Here is a 19,645-nt window from a genome sequence, read left to right on the forward strand (position 1 = left end):
CTGTGTAAACAGCTCTCAACATAGACAGACTGCGACTTCACACACGTCGATCAAAACACCTACAAACTATTATGTTTTCACACCACACAACACTGCAGCATGCCATGGGCCGGTTTGACCTTTGCTTATGATCAGAGATAGAGGGCATGTGAATGACATTTGACTTGACCTTTGTGTGAATTGTGTTAGTCGGGTCACATTTCAAAGGGATTCAAATAGCATGTGGTCGTGATTTTTGAGTTGCCGTTTTCTCCATAAGAATAAAATAATAAGAAAACCTTTATATGTCTCACAAAGGAGAAATTCCAATTAGAACAAAAAGTTCAGTATAGGTGATGCCTTCAACGCAGCTACTCTCAACGTGGTTTGTTTATGAGTACAAAATAATATTTTGCTTTCGGCTTTTCCCTTCAGGGGTCACCACAGCGAATCAGTGTCCTCCATCTTCAGAGGTTTTATTCGCATGTTTGTTTTGGTCAAGATTCCTGACACAACCCTCTGTATTTATTCGAGCTTTCGACCGGCACAATAAGAAACTGGCTTGTGTCCCCTTGTGGCTATAGAACAACTTTATGAACTTAATTAAGATGAAGATGCTCGATTAAAAAAGCAATGACAGCAACATTTAAAAGAAAGTAAAACGACTCACCGTTTGATGACAATGCTCTGATTAAATAAATAAATAAATAAACAAATAAATAAATAAATAAATCGAAAATCAAATTGTGATTTTTTTTCCCCCAAAGTCGACGGACACAACAATTTTGGAAAAAGGTTAGCAGCTACTGCCACCTGCTGGTGAATAAAGTAACTGCCACCAGGCGGAGCAACAACGCGTTGGTCGTCGACTGGTGGAGGTGGAAGGAGGGCAGAGAGGCAAATCGCGACAGCAAACAGATGTGAACCGGAGTACGACCAGAGTACAAGCTGTCGTCTGGACCATAACCCTGTCATACTACTATTATGTGGCAACCAGCGTCAGAGAGACTGCAGGTACGATACGACACCGATCGATTGTATTGCCGTAAAATCAAGACTGATCCGTCTTTTTGTCTGTCGTCTGATTCTCACCGTGATGTGTGAGTATGTGTAGGCTGCTTTCTTCCAGCTGGAGAGTCTTGCTGCGCTTTGACTAGTTAAAGATGTTTTGATTGATTGAAGACACGAACGACTAGCGACAGGCAATTTAAAAGGTTGAAAATGGCCCAATTGTCATTTTCACACTTACCTCGTCAACGTATTTCCATTTGGTGATACGTTACGTGCCGCTATTCACATTTGCGGGGGGCACATCTTACCCACAACGCACAGTGAATGTTTTATACCGCCCCACTACCACCACCTCCCAAAATACGAACGTTTCACGAACGCCTAAAATAGTCGCAAAGGCCCACGAAGCATTTTTTTTCTGAAATGAACGTTAACCTCAAGTGTGCAAACACGGGCCTCCCAATCCACCCTCAAAACGCCACAATGTGAGGTTAGTTTTTCCTCTTCCGGTGTGATATGGCAGCAAGGTGCATTGCTTGACAACGTAAAAATGCTCGTTAATAACTTGTAGTTTGATAAGCAGGGGGGCTTTCTTCGAGACTCCTACCGACATTAATGCTCTCCAGATGTTCGCCTTCCTGTGGACTGACTGCATGGCTGCCAAGTGAACTTGCACAATCCACTTTTCTGTCCAGACGTCAACAAGATTGAATGATCAATTATTATTTCCGCAGGTTTTTTATATTCGAGGGTGATTTGCACACTATATGAATATATCTGCTCCAAGTGTAGTTACACAACTCGGGAGACATGCGTCGCCTAGCAACCGTAGTCTGTTCCGATCATCCGTTGGACAAAGTTCGATAACTTCACTATTGTCCATGTTGTTGTATGCAATATTTAGAAAATAAACACCTTTCTTTTAAAATATATATAAAAATAAGACACAGTCGCAAGCTATTTTAAATATAATAATAATAATAATAATAATAATAATACTAATAACAATAATAAATTTCATTTATAAGTGATTAGTATTAGCTTCGATAAAATACAGCCTGCAAAATGTAAAGATATACGTTGGAGTAAAATACACATTTTCAATTTTATGTTTACTCTATAAATTGAACAGCAATATAAATCAAAATATCCGATCACAACAGACATTTAGAGCATTTAATATATTGATAATAATAATAATAATTATTATTATTATAATTATAATAAAAAGAATAACAATAATAATAAATGTGAAAGGACAACCGACGTCACTTTTTTGTTTCTTAACTGACATCAGAAAAACGTTTTATAGCATCTAAAACCCAAAACACGCAGTATATTTTTATTCAAATGCAAAACACCAATAAAAATGACTTAAAGTGTCCAAAATCTGCAAAAAATTGAGCTGCGAATTGGGCATTTTCAGAAAGTCGCGCCCCTAGTTCGTGACATCACGCCAAGACATCTTGCATTGCTGAAAAAATCAAAACAATGGCTTCAGATTCGGAGAATATGCTTTCTTGTTACACATCCAGTTATGAATATGATTCAAATTTTTCTGAAGAGGAAAGCATACATGTTTTCAATCGATTAAAGAATTTATTCCGTGTCATTTTGAGGCAAACGGGCAGGGGGGATGTCACATCCAAAAATGGCGACTAGCTCCCGTGAGGAATGAATCAGCCCGTTTCCACAGGCTGATAAATTCCTTCCATGGAGCTTGGATGCCCTCCTCTGGCGGATTTTGGGTGCAACACAAGGTTTTCAAACAAACAGTACAGCAAAATACATTGACGTGATGGAAGGACTGCTACAATGTGTCTTTTTGTCGGTCAAGGGGGAGTCCTAAAGTAACGTCACGTACGGACTCGTCACCAACTCAAAAACAAGTTTTCCTGAATAGTCAGCGCAAGTCTTAAAACGTAAAATATAGCTATACGCTCAGTAGAAGTCATTTGAAGCCATTTTACAAATTATGGATACAACCTGTCCGGAGACGTCGGTTGTCCTTTAAAGTATCAAAAAGAGTCTCATGCTATTTTTGGTTTCTTAATTTTTTTTCAGTGTTGCCTAACATTTGAAGTGACCAGGTTTAGAAGTTGTTGGCAAGCTTTTTTTTTTAACTTATGCTTTGACATGTGAGCAAATGTTTTCAGATACGACACTGTCTGTATAATACTACCCCTGATGAACAAAGTGCACAATGTAAGGGTGGAGTGGATTAACTCATTCACTGCCATTCACAAATTTATTTGGGAATTGAAAATATGATGTAGCGGGCCATTCCCGAATTTATTCAGGTTTTATATTTTCTTGTTTGGGTGCCAATAAAGCCCTGGCCATGGCTTCTGGCAAAGTTTTTTTCCCTTCCACAAGGGGGCAGTATTTCCCTTTTTTCCATGTTAGCACTTTGTTCCAGCTTCAGCTATTGTTAAAGCGCGACATAAACCAATATGTCTGTATTACATTGTATTTTGGACAGCCCACCCTCATTTCAAGCTCGTATAACTCCCGACTAATTTATAAATTAACTTTTTTTTTAATGAAAGAAGAGAGTCTGATTTTTATAACGCTGTATTGAATGTTTATGTAGTCACAATACTCAATATTCTCTGAGTCCTGGAATTTGAGTGACAATGACAAAAACCCTGGCATTGGAGTGGACACATTTTTTGCACATCGTCTGGCAGTGAATGAGTTAATGCATTGGCATTTTTTAAAATATGGAAAGATAACTTGATTTAAACGTTTTTGCAGTACTTGCGTGGTCATGGAATGAAATACATTTCGGTATGTGATGCCAAAAATTTGCAGATGCGAAGGAGACCTAAAATATAGCAGGCCTCCCATCTCCCAACATTGATTTGGCCGATTAACTGCCTCGCTCATAAAATAAGGGCCACACGTTCACACCACACCTCAGACATGTCATGGTATTGCCCCGCTCTATTCTTTTTTTACCCCGTCAATTTGAGAAGGAAATGAATTTGTCGGAAAAAAAGATGGATTACACAATAAACTGATCGTGACTTGACTATCGTCATTATGCAATCTGTTTTGAGCGAGTGGTTTGGCAGTCAATTTCTTCTTTAATAAAAATGAGCAACAAAATCAAATGCGTGATTGGATTTAGTATGAAAAAAAAATAGAAAAATAGATCTTTATCATCGACCACATTGTGGCATATGTCAGCATATGTCATTATGGAACATTCTCAGACTAACCTCATGTTTGTTTTAGGAATGGAAAATCAATGTTTCAAAACGTTGCAATAATAATAATAAATGCCATTTAACCCAGAATAATCCACGTGGATTCATAGCATAAAAAATTGAGGGACATAAATTGAGGCACAGTGACACAGCAGATTAATTAATTGTGATGGCCTGGCTGTACCGCAGCAGCAGTGACAAAATACAAAAGTTCTTTTTCTGCATCAAAACAAGTGACGAACCGCATTAGAACTTAAGTGCAGCAGCAGGCTCTTGCCTGTTGTGTAACCATAGCGACAGGCCTCCTTACATTGAGAGCCTTCACATCAGTTGAGTCACTGTCGATGGGGATCATATCGCTCGTTGGTGTCAATTTGATCCCTTTTTTTGTCCTTTGTCTTTTTTCCTGTTTTCATTCATTCTAGCCTACATCTATATTCACACTGGCTTTGCTCCTCTGTTGCCATGGAAACACCCATTGTCTTGCTGCATTAGTCTGATGTTTTGGAAAAGAAGATAGATGGCGACAAAGAGTTTCTCAGAAAAGACAAATCTGTTGCAGCAATATATATATATATATATATATATATATATATATATATATATATATATATATATATATATATATATATATATATATATATATATATATATATATATATATATATATATATATAAATCCGTTATTAATTTTTAGTTCTATCCTCATTTCTCATTGTCTATTCCCCCCAAAAAATCATCCTCCCCCTAAGCTGCACTGCACTTTCAGACAAACGAATAAAAACACATAATGTTACTTTTTTGGTGAAAAATCCCTGTGGCCAGCAAGTACTGTTTGTTTGTCTTTTCCTCTGTCAGCAGATCTTTCTTTAGCCTTGGTTTTCCACGTTGTGACACTTAACTATGTGTGATACTTGACAAATAGGACTTTGCTCAAGAAAACATGCAGACATGACTTGTCAGAAATAGAGAATGGGCTCTTAATGCTACTGTACGTGTGTTTGCGTTCATCTTTATTTGACCATCAATTGGGAATGTTGTAGTTTTGATGTTCGCAATTTGAAATGTAAAAAAGGAGACACAACGTTACACTTGCAACTGCAGTTTTCTTGTAAATACAACCATATTTTCACATTGGACCACTGGCGAAGTATCTGTCATTGCCAGTAATCCATCTCTAATTTAGTCCACATGATGATGAATCATAAAGAGGAAGCCTCTGTTCCAGATTTCGGTCAGAGCTTTCCTTTGCGCCTTCAATATTGTGTGACAACCAAATCCCATGGGAATTGAACCTTGTACTTCTGCACTGTGAGTTCGATGCGCTGACCACTGGATCACCGGCGATCAGGGTGTGTGATATTACTCTGTAATTATCGTAGAGTAACATCATCAGGATGAATACGGAAGAAAATATGAAACAGATTCTCTCATAATCTTATATTTAGACACATGGAAGCACTAGTTTCAATAAAAACTGTTTGTCGCGGTGGTCACAGTATATTCGGGAATTTTTTGAAGACATGAGTTACACCACTCCGTATCCTTACGGTGAGATTAACCTGGGAAGCAATTTTCTGTTCTGTTCCTTTAGGGGGGCAGTGGCCTGTAATAAAAGATAAATTTACCATCTGCTACCTGTTAAAGTCATCGTTGCAGGAGGCCGAACAGGACATTCTCTAAAGACTGCATACCTGTTACTTCCTGGTAGCGTGTCATCAACTTTCAGTGCATACATTTCAGGTGTAGAATTGCCTGCGTTTGTATATATTCCTTTTTTGCGTCCTTTAAACAGTATACTATATGTGTTTGTGACTCTTGGATTTCACTTGTTATAAAAAAATGTCTCACACTACCTAGCTTGTTAGGTACTTTAGACCAAACTATTAGCCTAATAGCGTAGGATAGATGAGTATTGGATTGGATTGGATTTGCCTTTATTAGTCTCGCAGTGGAGAAATGTACATTTCACAGCAGCAAAGTTATGAAAGGAATGAAAGTAGAAAAACAAAATACATGAGCTCCTCGAAAGGCAGGCACTCTCGCGGCACCGTCTTGAAGTCAAAAGAACAAAAAAAGTATATGAGTATAAACAAAATATAGACCTCTGTTTAGTCATAAAATTGCAGTGACTGATTTCTTTGAAAGTGAGCATCCGCTGGCACTTCAAAGTCTAAATTATTATTTTATACCTGCAAAAATTCACGTTCAACATATGGATATGCCTTTTATATCCATCATGTCAGGTGTCCTAAATCATTTTGAAAGATGCCTAAACCGTTTAAGTAATACATAGAATTTTGTATTATTTATTCAAATGCGTTCTCTCTTCAATATGGGTCCCCAGTATACATTTAGAATAGAGGTCAAATCAACTTTGCAGTCGGTATTCTGACTACTATCGTGTAAGTACTTTGATAATAATTTCAAACGACAGCAGGTGGTACACACAGGGCAAAATGCAACCCCTCTGAGTTTACTGAAAAAGGGAGGATTTTTCTTCATGTTCCATGAATATAACATTGAGACAAGACCAAAAAAAATGTCTTGATCTTGGGATGGTTTATACTGGACGCCATAACATAGCAGTGGAATGTTCATTTTTAGAGTAGTAATGATAGTGGCGGACTGTCAAGGCCTGCAAAGCCTTCTCTGCTGGGCTAATAATATCTGAATCATGGACTGATGTTATACATATTTTGTCAATGAATTCTTATTAAAGAATTCCAAATTGTCTTTCAGCTTCCTTTCATTACTTTTCCACTGTTACGCTACTTCCAGACGTGTTTTCGTACTTTTCACCATCATTTGTTACCAGGATCAGAAATCTACCTGGACGCCTTTACAATAAGTTCTGCAGGCCCTGGAGCATGAAATAAGTATTGATGAAACTGTTGGTTTAACCAATCAGATTTTGAATTGTCAACACAAGGCTTGTGGAAGGCGCTGGAAACGTCAGAGTTTTCACTAGTCACTCGCCAATCATAGTATCACTAGCCGCTAGTCATAAGAGCATACTGGCCAGAGCTACCACACTGTATCGGTAGCAAGCAGCATAAGCAAATATATTGTGGTAATTTAACAGCAGTTTTGTCAACCCACAATGGCCGTAGGAGGAGAAGAAATGGATTTGGTTGGAGATTTACTGTTATAGCCATTTTCAAGGTGGATTTTTCAAGAAAAAAATGGACATCATTAAGATAGGCTGGGCAGTTATTTCCTGGCAAATGGTACACACTCGTGGACTTGTAGTAAATCACACCACACTTTTCAGTCTGGATTGTTTCAGAGGTAGCACTACTGAAGGCCCAGCGATGAAATCCACGGCCCGCTACTGAGTAATGAATAATATGTATGAAGACTAAAGTAATAAATAAAAGTGATCAATTCATGTATGGATCGTTGATGAGAAAGAACTCAGAAGGTTTGGGCCACCGTTATACTGCATTCCCAGAGTTGGGAAACGTTTTAAAGCTCCTTCCTCTATATCTCAAGGATAAACAGTCTTAAGCAAGTTCAGTTAAGCATTCCATTTTTGTTTACCATCGGCGCTTTGATCAGCACAGATTAGGAAAGTCACTCTGACTGCACCAAATAGTTGCGAAAATGTAACTCTCAAAACAGAGCTTTTGTGTTTTCTAATCTCGACTGAGGTTCCTGAGGTTTACTTATGACGCCAGCCATTGTGTATTGTAGCGTGCAGACAAGACCTTTGTCTCAAAACCAGTCCAGCACTGATCTGACCAGGGAGTCTGCCACTGTCTGCAAGTCTAAATCCAAAATAAAATCGGACCTCAGGGATATAAGAAATACAATTCAGAGTAGCCCACCGCTCATGCCTTTTGCTCCAGGTAAGGGGTGGGGAACTTCTCCTGCCTTCATTCGGTGCCTGGCCTGACCGCAGGAATGTGAGCCGCTGTCAGGAAGCCGTAAAGTGCTGACGCGGAGGTCAGCAAGCGTTTACACACATGTGGCCTTCACAAATCTGTCAATTTTTTGTCTCCTTTTTCTCCATTTGCTCCTTGCGCTTCTTCTCGCCTTATATCCCTCTGTGATGATACGCAAACCTCCTTTTTTTTTTCGTTTCTCAAAGAGTCCTCACACAATGAATGTGGCTATAGACTCTGTGGTGGTTGCCGGAGGTCTGTCACTGACGGACGCATGTCTGGTCAACATTAAAAGTTTCTTAATAAGCTAACCTTTCTTCCCTCTTTATCCTCAGCACTTTCAGAGCATGCTGAAGACCAAGTTGAATGTGCTGACGCTGAGAAAGGAGCCGTTGCCCACGGTGATCTTCCATGAGCCTGAGGCCATTGAACTTTGCTCCACCACACCGCTCACCAAAAACAAAACCCATGCTGGATACAAGGTAAAATCACATGAAACCTTTTAATCCCGGAACCCAGCCTTTCCTCACGAATACTAATTCTATAATAGTATTACTGCAGTCATAATGCAACTTTTCTTCTGGATACACAAGTTCTATTCATTTCTACAACGTGCTTGACCTTACCTGCTCCGATACCTGCTGATCACGGGCCGATTATTAAGATGTTTTAAGTATCGTAATGTCCGTTCTTACATTGTGGATCAAGTGTTACGCACGTGACTCAGACTCAACATTGCGCATGAACGAACAGCAAATTCGAGAAGAAAATAGATGCAGGTTAAAAAAAAACCGCGTAGTTCCTTAAATTCATATGTGGACATGAAGCGAAAGTCAGTCAAAAAGTCCCCAGTTGGCCGACACACAGACATGGCTCACACTCACTGATTGCTGTTGTGGTTTTTAATGTACAATCTGTAAAAATAGAAGTTGATACCAGAATTACACTTAAAATTCTTCTGAAAATGCGTAAATGAGACTCACCCCTCAGTCACCCCTAGCGACTTGCTCGTTTATAGCCGGTTCAGTGCTTTCACATCGGCACACGTGTCATTAGCGTGAAAGCGAATGATTAATATGTTTACATTTTTATGGTTCCAAATGAATGTTAAAGGCTTTCTGATTCCGATACTGATTCTGATTATTTAGTTACATAATGTGACAAATGGGAAAGATTTAAAAGAGTGCTTTTCATTAGCAGGGTTTTTTTTAATATATTTTTTTTTATGGCTCAGCGATTCAAACTGTTGATGCACCGTCATGGTAGCGGGCTCATTGTATCACACTGTTGGCTCTCATTTCTGTGAAAGAAGATAAATATTGATATGTTGCCTAGGTGAAGAGCTGAAAATAGCTGACCTTGAACGCCCTCTCTTCTTGGTGTGAATCCCAACATTCAGTTGGTAGCCTCTGAGCTCACTGCCCTTTTTCAGCGTCGTTGAGGATGGCAAGGCGAGTCGCCATGGATACCACTACCGCTATTATTTCGCAAAGCACCGTGCACATAAAAAGTAATCTTTCCCATCTGTTACCTACGAAAATGTGAACCGGTGCTCCTCGATGCCTCCATTTGCTGGCAGGTGGAACATCCTGTCTGACTCACAACCTGTCATTTGCCAGAGTGTCTCCACTTTTTCCCTTCAATGCTGTAGCGAGAGAAAACTGAAGAAACAATAGCGGCTTTGCTCCCTCCGCCATCTGCCCTGTTGACTTTACATGCAACAGTACAATATGACACCATTTATTATTCTCACAGCATTTTATAATGTGCTTCCGCCATCCCCTCTTCCAGTATTTTCGTTTTGAGCCCCCAGTCTCATTTTGCAAACAGAAAGTCTGGCGGAGGACTGCTGACATTTTGCCAAAGCTAACAGCTAGCCTGGATAAAAGGCCACCTCTCATTTCCCTGCCTGGTTTAGTGCTTTTAAGGCAGTCCACTTCACATCCATTGAGACACTGTTGCAGCGATGCCAGAGTGACAGCCAGAGACTTAGATTAAGATTAATTTGGGCCAGTTGGAATTGTTCGACATAATTTTTGTTTTGTTTTGTTTTAAACTCTCCTTACTGTTACCCTTGAATCTAGCACTTTTTTTTCTCAGTTGCTCTTTGTCAGACATAGACGAGGGAGTTCATTGTAAAATGTTGTCTGCACCTGGTCACGGAGTACCTCACCAACAAATTATATATACACATTTGTGTGTTAAAGCAGAATAATGAAAGAAGAGACCATTTCTCAGGTGTACAGGAATATACTTGATAGCAGGGGTGCTCAATACGTTGATCACGATCGACCAGTCGATCTCCAAGCTACTATTCGTATATCGCACGACAAGGTGATGTGACATTGTGGTATTATATTGTATTGTCATGAACTGACGCTAAACAAATGAAGTTTAGTTGTTTTGAAAAAAACTAAACATCAGCCTATTAGCCATCCCTTCGCTTGATTGAGACACCGGACAACCAATCAGGTAATATCTCATAATTCGGTACACTGCCCGTGCTCAAAGACCACCCCTGAGTGTTGCAAAGTTAACAAGCTCGTAGTTAGTTACATCCCAATTTCTTCCTCTTAAACGTAAGATAGGGTATAAAAATGAGTGGGGCGCTGGACCAATTAAGAAGAAAAAAAAGTATCACTTTCATACGGAATGGGAGTAGGACTTCTTTTCACGATGACATACAGTGAAAACTCGGGTTACGAATGCCTTGGCTTACGAACTTTTCGGTTTCTGAACGTTACATTTATGAAAATTTTACCTTGGCATACAATATTTTTCGGCAAACACATGGAGCTGCTACAATGAGTGATGTGTCGTTCTCGAATGAGCCCATTCTCCTAACAAGAAAATGGTGGCCACTGTTTCTGTCCTCTATTCCACACCCCCAGTCTTCGATTATAGCCACGTGATTGGTCAAGAACGCAGAAGTGGGGGATGGGGTTATAGACAGAGAGAGAGTGAGGCCGTTCTCCAAAAAAAACAAATGGAGTCTTCGGTTAAAGCCACGTGAATGGTCAAGAACCCAGCAGTGTGGGAAGGTTAAAGAGACATTAAAGAGACAGGCAGGCAGAGAGAGAGTGAGAAAACACACACACGAAAGGGAGATGACAGAGCTTGAAACAAAAAAAACAAAAGTGTGAGAGAGTTTGCATCAAGTGTACAGATTTTGCATCAAGTGTACAGATGACTTGTGCGGGTTACAAGTCATCTGTATGACTGTATGACATCATGTCCCACCTCCTTTATCTCATTTATCCTGACAAGATGCGAAGTGAAAATGATTAATAAATGAAAGTATGGCACAAGAAAGCAACGGACACAAAGAGGGAGACAAAGCAAACATCCGCAGTGCTGGGAGCTAGCGGGTAGAAGGACAGACAGGAACATGTTGGCCTTTTCACTGAAACACATTGCTTGATATCTGCTGATATGTACGCACGGATGGGGAAAAACTGAGGCACAGCCATCTTGATTATCAATGAAAAAAAAAGAAGTCCTGTATATGAAGGTGGCACACACCACCGTGAGAATTGCAATGACCACATACTGGTAAATCAGACCAAATTGACATAACTATACAACCTAATTTACACAACTGCCTGAATAGCAGAACAGAAATTTGCCCGACTAGTGTACGCTCAACCTGTCGGTTCCAACCAGTTGTAACGGGTTCCATCCGGTTCATACCAGTTCTAACCAGTTCCGTTTTTCACAGTTTTCAGTTCTTCATGAATACCCATTTTTCAGGGCTTTCAGTTTTTCACGATAACCTGTTGTTTTTTTTTCTTCATTTTCTCACCAAAAACCCGTATTTCACGGTTTTCACCAAGACCCATTTTTTTGTGGTTTTCAGTTTCTCACCAAAACTGGTTCCAACCTAGCGGAACCTGTTAAAACCGGTTGGAATTGGTTGGAACCGGTCGGAAACAGTTGTAACCCGTTCTAACTGGTTCTGACTAGCTTGAACCGTTTGTAATCAGTTTGTACTGTTTTCTGTTTTTCACCAAAACCTGTACCGACTGGTTAAAATCGGTTTTGATAAAAAACTAAAAAAAACAGTTTTTGGTGAAAAACAGAAAACTGTGAAAAATTGGCTGAAGAGCTGGGAAAAAAAAACGCGAAAAAGCAGGTTTTGGTGAAAAACTGAAAACTTCAAAAACTGGCGCTAGGTGAAAACCGACAACGAAACCTGAATCTGGAAAAACCACAAAAAACAAAACGATAATACTGAACCGTGAAAAAACGCGAAACCACGAATACCAAAAATGATGGTCATAAGACATATGTTGCACTGTCAGAGAATGAGGCTCGCTTGACATTTTCCCTCCGAAGGCCCCTGTGTCTGGAACCCCCTACATAACTAGGAATCTACGACTTTAGAATGCAACATTCCTGAGGAGGTAGTTAACATTCCTCAAAACTTATTGAATCAGCGGAGCACAGCTGGCTCTACTTGCCAAAGCATGCAAAGATGGATGACCTGAGTGTGTGCGCGTGTGTGTGCGTGTGTGTGTGTGTGTGTGTGTGTGTGTGTGTGTGTGTGTGTGCGCGCATGTGTGTGTGCAGGCACATCTTAAATTCACAGCGCAAGGAATCACTATTAAGCAGGGGTGCTCAGACTTTCAGCATGGGAGCTACTTTTGAAATGACCAAGTCAAAATGATCTCCCCATTATATTGATTGAGAAATATATTGATGATTCTTGCAGCTTATGTTAATATATAACCGCATATATTGCACACAACACAATATACCGTAATTACTGTACATTTTTGCCATTACCTGAGTTCACTCGAATAACTGGCAGATGAGACAAACACACTTTGAATACAGTGGGACCTTGGCTTACGAACTTAATTGGTTCCCAGACAGGATGTGTAAGGCGAAAAGTGTGTATCCCAAAAATTTATTTCCCATAGGAAACCATTAAAATGAGAATAATCCGTTCCCAGGTCCCCATAAAACAGAATTTTCTACTTTCTAATTTTCTAAGACTTAAAACTACACAAAATATACCTTATTTCATGTATAATAAATGTGATATAGTATTATGATTAAAGAAATAAACAGTACGGTACAATAAAGTCATTTTATTTACCTTTGTGATGGTCGTTAATGGCTTGATGGAATCGAGTGTCCGGTTTCCTCAGCATTAAGCACTTGATGAGGAACATCGGCTTCTTTCACCATCTTGAGGAATGATCCCTTGTAGGTGCTTTCTCTGTGATAATTGTATCTAGTTCTTCATCAATTGTGATCTGTTTAGCTGGGTTGATAGCATGTAACCAATAAAAGGGAGAATGGGAAAAGTTCTACGAAGAAGAGGCACCAAAGGAGGAACACATGGGGAGGACTTTGTCACGCTCTGAGATGATTTAAAGATGTATACTTGGATTTCAATTACTTGGAGGACCGCAGATATGTGCTGGGTGCAGATGGTTTATTTTAGGTAACACTTGTGACGAAAGCTGAAGTCCAGGAACTATGTGGTCTGCCTCACAAGTCCTCCAGCGGAAGTGACCGTTGTTTCCAATTCTGAATCTTTTGATTCTTTTTTTTAGGGTTCTGATACATTCACTCTTGGATAGACATGATGGCTACAATACCAATGTGCTGACATGCTGTGCATAGCGCCACTTTACGGTGTGGTACATTTCTTGGCTTGTGGTGATATTTTACAACTGCATTGAAAGGCTGATCTTTTACAGACCGCTAAAACTATACAACATACTGTATTTGACAATTTGACATTAATGTCCTCTCGGACCCAGCGTGCAAGGCACTTATAACGTGGCTAAAAAAGACATACAATTGACAACAGACAATACATGTGATTTCTCAATGTAAAGTGAGGTAGTGCCATATGTAAAGTGAGGTAGTGACGTATGTAAAGTAAGGTAGTGATGTATCTAAAGTGAGGTAGTGTCATATATATATATATATATATATATATATATATATATATATATATATATATATATATATATATATATATATATATATATATATATATATATATATATATATATATATATACAGTAAAGTCTCGTTATATCGATATCGGATATATCGATAGTCCCGGTTATATCGATACTATTTCTATGCACGCACGGAGAAAATTACATGCAAACAGGGTCGGATATATCGATAGTCCCGGTTATATCGATATTTTTCGGACTCCCTTGAATATCGATATAACGAGACTTTACTGTATATATATATATAGTAAAGAAGAACCACAAATTAACTGTAAAAGATATAGTACCACTATCACCTTTTTCATTGTTTCATAATTCTGTGTATATATATATATATATATATATATATATATATATATATATATATATATATATATATATATATATATATATATATATATATATATATATATATATGACACTACCTTACTTTAGATACATCACTACCTTGAAGCACTTCATGAGGATGGGAGTGAGTGCGACTGGGCGGTAGTCCTTGTGGCAAGTGGGGACGACTTCTTTGGGACCGAGATGGTGGTGGTGGCTTTGAGGCATGTGGGCACAACTGCCTGGCTCAGAGAGGTGTTGAAGATGTCTGTGAAGACATCTGTGAGCTCCTCAGCGCAATCTCTCAGGACACGGCCAGGAATGCCGTCGGGACCCGGAGCTTTGCGTTGGTCCCTCTGAGGGATTGCCTCACGCTGTCCTGGGACAGTGTCAGCGCCTGGTCGCCGGGAGGTGGTGGGGTCTTCTGTGCTGGAGTGCTGTTGTCTGCGTGGAAGTAATAAATGACAATAAAGCTGACTTTGACTTTTGACTATTTGGAATTATTTGCCTGATTATTCAGACTTATGAAACAATGAAAAAGGTGATAGTGATACTATATCTTTTACAGTTAATTTGTGGTTCTTCTTTGTCCCTGAACAACAAACAGTGATGGAGTTTTGACTACGAGTAAATTATGTGAATATTTCATCTCACTTATGCCCTTTCAATCCAACCGAATCTTGCGCCCTAGTTAGATACATTCTCAAGTGAATCAATGTGTAATACTTGAGATTCTGACCCAGTTCTCGCAGGAGAGGGAAATGCAAAAATTTGGAGTTAGGGTCAGGATTAAGGGTTTAGGATTCAGGTTTCGGTTCAGGTTAGGGTCAGGTTTAGTGTTTGGGGTGTGGGTTAGATTTTTGGTTTGGCGTTGGGGTCACGTTTAGGGTAAGGCTTAGGGTGTCGGGTTTGGCATTTTGGTTAGTGTTCATTTTAGGGTGGGGGTGTTTTGAAATATATTTCCACCACCAAGAATTTTTATGCTTGTTGAGATTTTGTTCTGTTGGTCACTTGTTCATTGGCTAACAGAGCCACCCACCCAGTGACTTGCGGATTTTTATCCACACTTTCTTGAAAGATCCCATTCATTTGAAGTCACGGTGGAGAAAAGGGGCTGTGCCGTAGCATTGGCAGACTAAACAGAATATGTGAAAGCAGGAAATTATGTTATGAATAAAACCAGACAAGGGTGTCTATATACACTGTCAATCTGAATTACAGTGGAACAGTTTCCTCAACATGGACGTGTCGGATACTAATTTTTCAGTCTCTCTCTCTCTCTCTCTCTCTCTCTCTCTCTCTCTCTCTCTCTCTCTCTCTCTCTCTCTCTCTCTCTCTCTCTCTCTCTCTCTCTCTCTCTCTCTCTCTCTCTCTCTCTCTCTCTCTCTCATTCTCCCTGTCTATCTGCCTGCCTTCCTCTCTCTCTCTATCTCCTCTCTCTCTCTCTCTCTCTCTCTCTCTCTCTCTCTCTCTCTCTCTCTCTCTCTCTCTCTCTCTCTCTCTCTCTCTCTTTTCTGTCTCTCTGTCTCTGTCTGTCTCTTTCTGTCTCTGTCTCTCTCTCTCTCTCTTTCTCTCACAAACACACTCACACATAGTCCTCTTAATATGCATACATCATCTGCAACACTGTCAAATGTAATCACATTTTGAGAAAGAATTATGCCCCGGTTTTCCTGTAAACACAGACGGGAATGAAAACTATTTGAGCATTTGGCTCGTCAAAAGCTCCTCCTATGTGTATTTTCATAAAGCCATAAAGAGTAGTGTATCAAAAGGGCACAAGTGAGCCATTATGGTCTGCTCTCAGACTGGCCGAGTTCCCATCAAGAACTTCACAATTTATCCATCTCAATCTCCTCAGTCTGCCACATTCCTAGAATGTTGTGTTATTTTTTTTACGTTCCCTCTGCGGAAGTTGCTCCAGCCATTGTGGCGCAAAATACCTTTTTTTATTTAACGTTCGAGTGCAGACGGCCTCCAATGTGTCCGTTCAGTTACCAAAGACTTTTGTATTGTCCGACCTCAAGTTAACACCAGAGATATATCCGGTTTAGAAAAAAGTCTTGTAAATGGCTGGTTTTATGGACCCAATGAAATTTCATTTGCTGCAGGTGACCTACCTGGGGAAGGTGACTATTTCTGGGACCACCTTCTTGTCTGGCTGCACAGAGTCAGCGGTTGTCGGTATGGTGGAGCATCACGCTCTCGCTCAGCGGCAGGGCTCCTGCCCCGCTGGCAGCTCTCTACTGGAGATACGGCCCTTCCAGGTACGTCTCCACCACCTGGATGGGCACGGAGAGGCCTCAGTAACCATGGACACCTACCAGGTGGCGCGGATCGCTTATTGCACGGCTGATCACAGCGTCCAGCCCAACGTATTTGCCTGGATCTACCGGGAGATCAATGACGACCTCACCTTCCAGATGGACTGCCACGCCGTGGAATGTGAGAGCAAGCTGGAGGCCAAGAAGCTAGCGCACTCCATGATGGAGGCTTTCCGCAAGACTTTCAATAGCATGCGCTGCGATGGGCGCATCCACAAGAGTGGCTCTTCAGATGAGTTTGCCGAGGATTCTTCCACTCCAGAAGATTCAACTCCAGACGATGGTTGAAGTGACACTGACCGAAAGGCCCAATCCCCATTCTGACAAACCAAGGAGTGAAGGGAAGGATGGACAGATTACCTGCTCTCTCTCATTCTCCCCCTTTTAATTCCACGCTGAACATTAACAGAATCAACTCAACTGGTATCATCATATTTCAAGTCCCATACAATGGTAAGTCCAATTAGAACAAACAAAAACCGTAAAAAGCCTGAACTCACGCATAAGAGATTGGCCAGATAATTGCATTAATTCCCCTGTTCCACAATGGTCATCCAGCACCCAGCAACGTTGCTTGTCTGTTGTTATTAAAGCTTTTCTATCAGTGAAACGACAAACAGACACACCTGATCTATATTTAAAAAAACTGCCCAAGATTAAAATGCAAGGACCCGGCAACAAGAGGCCTCCAACTACATTATGGGACTGTCGGAGCGCATTGATTTTTTTTAGCTTGTGCTATAGCCGTTGCATCTTTGGTAAAGGCAACCAACAGTACTCCGTCGTACCTCCGGATCACTTTCATGGTACTTCTTGATCTTCCTCAAAGTATTTAATCAAATGGTACTTAGGTATGTCAGGACATACTTCAAAACATCAAGGATTTTGATGTTTCATATGTTCTGTCTGTGCTGATAGCAGGAGATTTTTTGTGACATCTTAACCATTCTCAGCTAATTTTGAAACATACCAAAATTCAGGCTTCACCGTGCCTGTCAGATGATGTGCCTCAATTTCATCGACATTTGTTTTGTCGAGGACCTGATGAGGATGTCTGGCTGAATGCGTGTTTTATCAATGTGTTTAGAGACAATTGTGTCCTCTACACAAGTGCTTGTAGCCTGCGTTAAGTTGAAACAGATAGATAGATATATATCATGGTAGTTCCAAAGGAGTTGCGAAATCTGGGTTTTGGTGAAAAACCGAAGACCGCAAAACCAGGTATTAACCGGTTCTAACCGGTTCCAATAGGTTCTAACTGGTTTTAACTGGTTCCATCCGATTCAAACCGGTTCAGACAAATACCCATTTTTCAGTTTTTCACCAAAACTTGTTTTTTACGGTTTTCCTCAGGACCCAGCAAAACCGGTTCTCATTGGTTTTCTTGTGTTTCAGTTTTTAACAAAATCTGGTTCTGACCGGTTCTTACCTTTTCAAACGAGCTTCGGTGAAATACTGAAAACCGCGAAAAACGAGTTTCGGTGAAAACCGCAAAATATGTTTTTATTTGACTGTCAAACTGAAAAACGCGAAAACCGAGTCTTGATGAAAAACTGAAAACATAAATAACTGCGGAGTCTGTTTACAGCTACCAATTGCTGCACTGAGAGTCCAGATCAGGCTCAAGCGAGGCTCTGACAAAGGAGTCAAGGCTAGCGTGAACACATTCAGCCATACATTTAAATCAACCATCCTGTATGTGCATGCACATTGCATTGCGCTCCCACTTAATAAGCCTATGTAAATAAAATGTATGGATCACGTTACAAATATTACAGCATTACTGTTGATAAGTATTTTAAATAAATAAATACAAAAAAGCTGATAAATATCATACGATAATGAAACAGTGTTATAAAACCTACTGTGAATCGTCAGTGGAGAGAGCCTGATAAAAGTGATTTGTGTGTGTGTGTGTGTGTGTGTGTGTAAGCCTGCGTGTTTTTGTTGTCTGTGTTAGATGAGATTGAACGCTTGGACGAAATGTGTGCATTTCCACTGGGAGGTTGTGGGGGATGCATTCTCATGTCTGTTTGAAAGCTCCGACTTGCTTTAAATGTTTGACAAATGTTAAAACAAATGTTTTCTATACAGTGTCTGTGCAAAGATCAAGAACCAGTTGCATATAAAGCATTTTCAAAGACCAATCGTGTGACGTGTTCTGTTTGTTTTTGCCAGAAACCACAAATATGTCTGCCCTTTTTACTCATCCTTTTGTGTGGTGAGAAGAACAAAAAACAAACTGATTTTCCCCGACAGAGGAAATCAATATTTGGCCAAGTTAGAAGTCCAACATCAAGTCACACAAGACACATCACAAAATCAAGAATATATATTTTTTAAATATGCATTTAATTTTTTTATCCATGCAATGGATTTAAAATAAGATGAAAAGTGAACATAATCATCACTTTTGATTGAGACTTGAACACTCTAAATGACAAATGTGTTTTCCTTCAAAATCTTGGGTTGCTAACTTTGCTTCGCTGACGAAGCCTCTTGGATAGGAGGCGAAACGTCCGAAACCTTCACTTTTGTACAGATGACGGCTGAAGAAACCTTCTCATCGATGGACCACTCCTGTACGACTGAGAGCTTACACAGACGTTGCTAACTTTGGTTGTTCCTTCTGTGACAACGAATACTCATGAGCCATGAGCTCACGAAGGGCCACACGTGCCCAAACCACAATCCTGGTTGCACCCTGTTGCGTTATTCTTTGGACAATAAGTAGTTTCCTTCAATTCCAGAAATGTGTTGCCTTTCTTTTTAACCATGTTCATGTAGACCAAAAAGGCACCCCAGTGTTCTGACAATAACATTCCAAAGTTCCCCAGAGTTTTGATGGCTGTTTTCCTTCACATATTATATATTATTGAACATCATCAGAGATTTGTTTATTCTTTTAACAGTGCTCTGCACAC

General features: G+C 40.1%; 1 protein-coding gene across 2 annotated transcripts; it reads left to right on the top strand.

Moving 5' to 3' along the window:
- Positions 1–851: 851 nt before the first annotated feature.
- pid1 (phosphotyrosine interaction domain containing 1) lies at positions 852–18,868 on the top strand. Of its 2 annotated transcripts, XM_089014277.1 has the most exons (4): positions 852–993; positions 8,425–8,571; positions 16,509–16,664; positions 16,725–18,868. In XM_089014277.1, exons 1-4 carry the CDS (start codon positions 964–966, stop codon positions 17,007–17,009), a joined length of 618 nt encoding a protein of 205 aa, XP_088870403.1. In that variant the 5' UTR covers positions 852–963; the 3' UTR covers positions 17,010–18,868. The 2 variants fall into 2 exon arrangements, with proteins under 2 accessions (XP_088870403.1, XP_088870402.1); XM_089014276.1 differs by having other exon boundaries at positions 16,509–18,868.
- Positions 18,869–19,645: the final 777 nt, after the last annotated feature.

Source organism: Hippocampus bargibanti, linkage group LG14 (genome assembly GCF_051943395.1).
Source record: "Hippocampus bargibanti isolate YZ-2025 linkage group LG14, ASM5194339v1, whole genome shotgun sequence".
NCBI classification, from domain to species: domain Eukaryota; kingdom Metazoa; phylum Chordata; class Actinopteri; order Syngnathiformes; family Syngnathidae; genus Hippocampus; species Hippocampus bargibanti.

What these genes read in the sequence shown, in the direction of transcription:
- pid1 (XM_089014276.1), top strand. Translation starts at nt 964, where the DNA reads ATGTGGCAACCAGCGTCAGAGAGACTGCAG. An exon ending in CAGCGTCAGAGAGACTGCAG is followed by an intron (nt 994 to 8,424) that starts GTACGATACGAC and finishes CTTTATCCTCAG; the next exon opens with CACTTTCAGAGCATGCTGAA. An exon ending in AAACCCATGCTGGATACAAG is followed by an intron (nt 8,572 to 16,508) that starts GTAAAATCACAT and finishes CATTTGCTGCAG; the next exon opens with GTGACCTACCTGGGGAAGGT.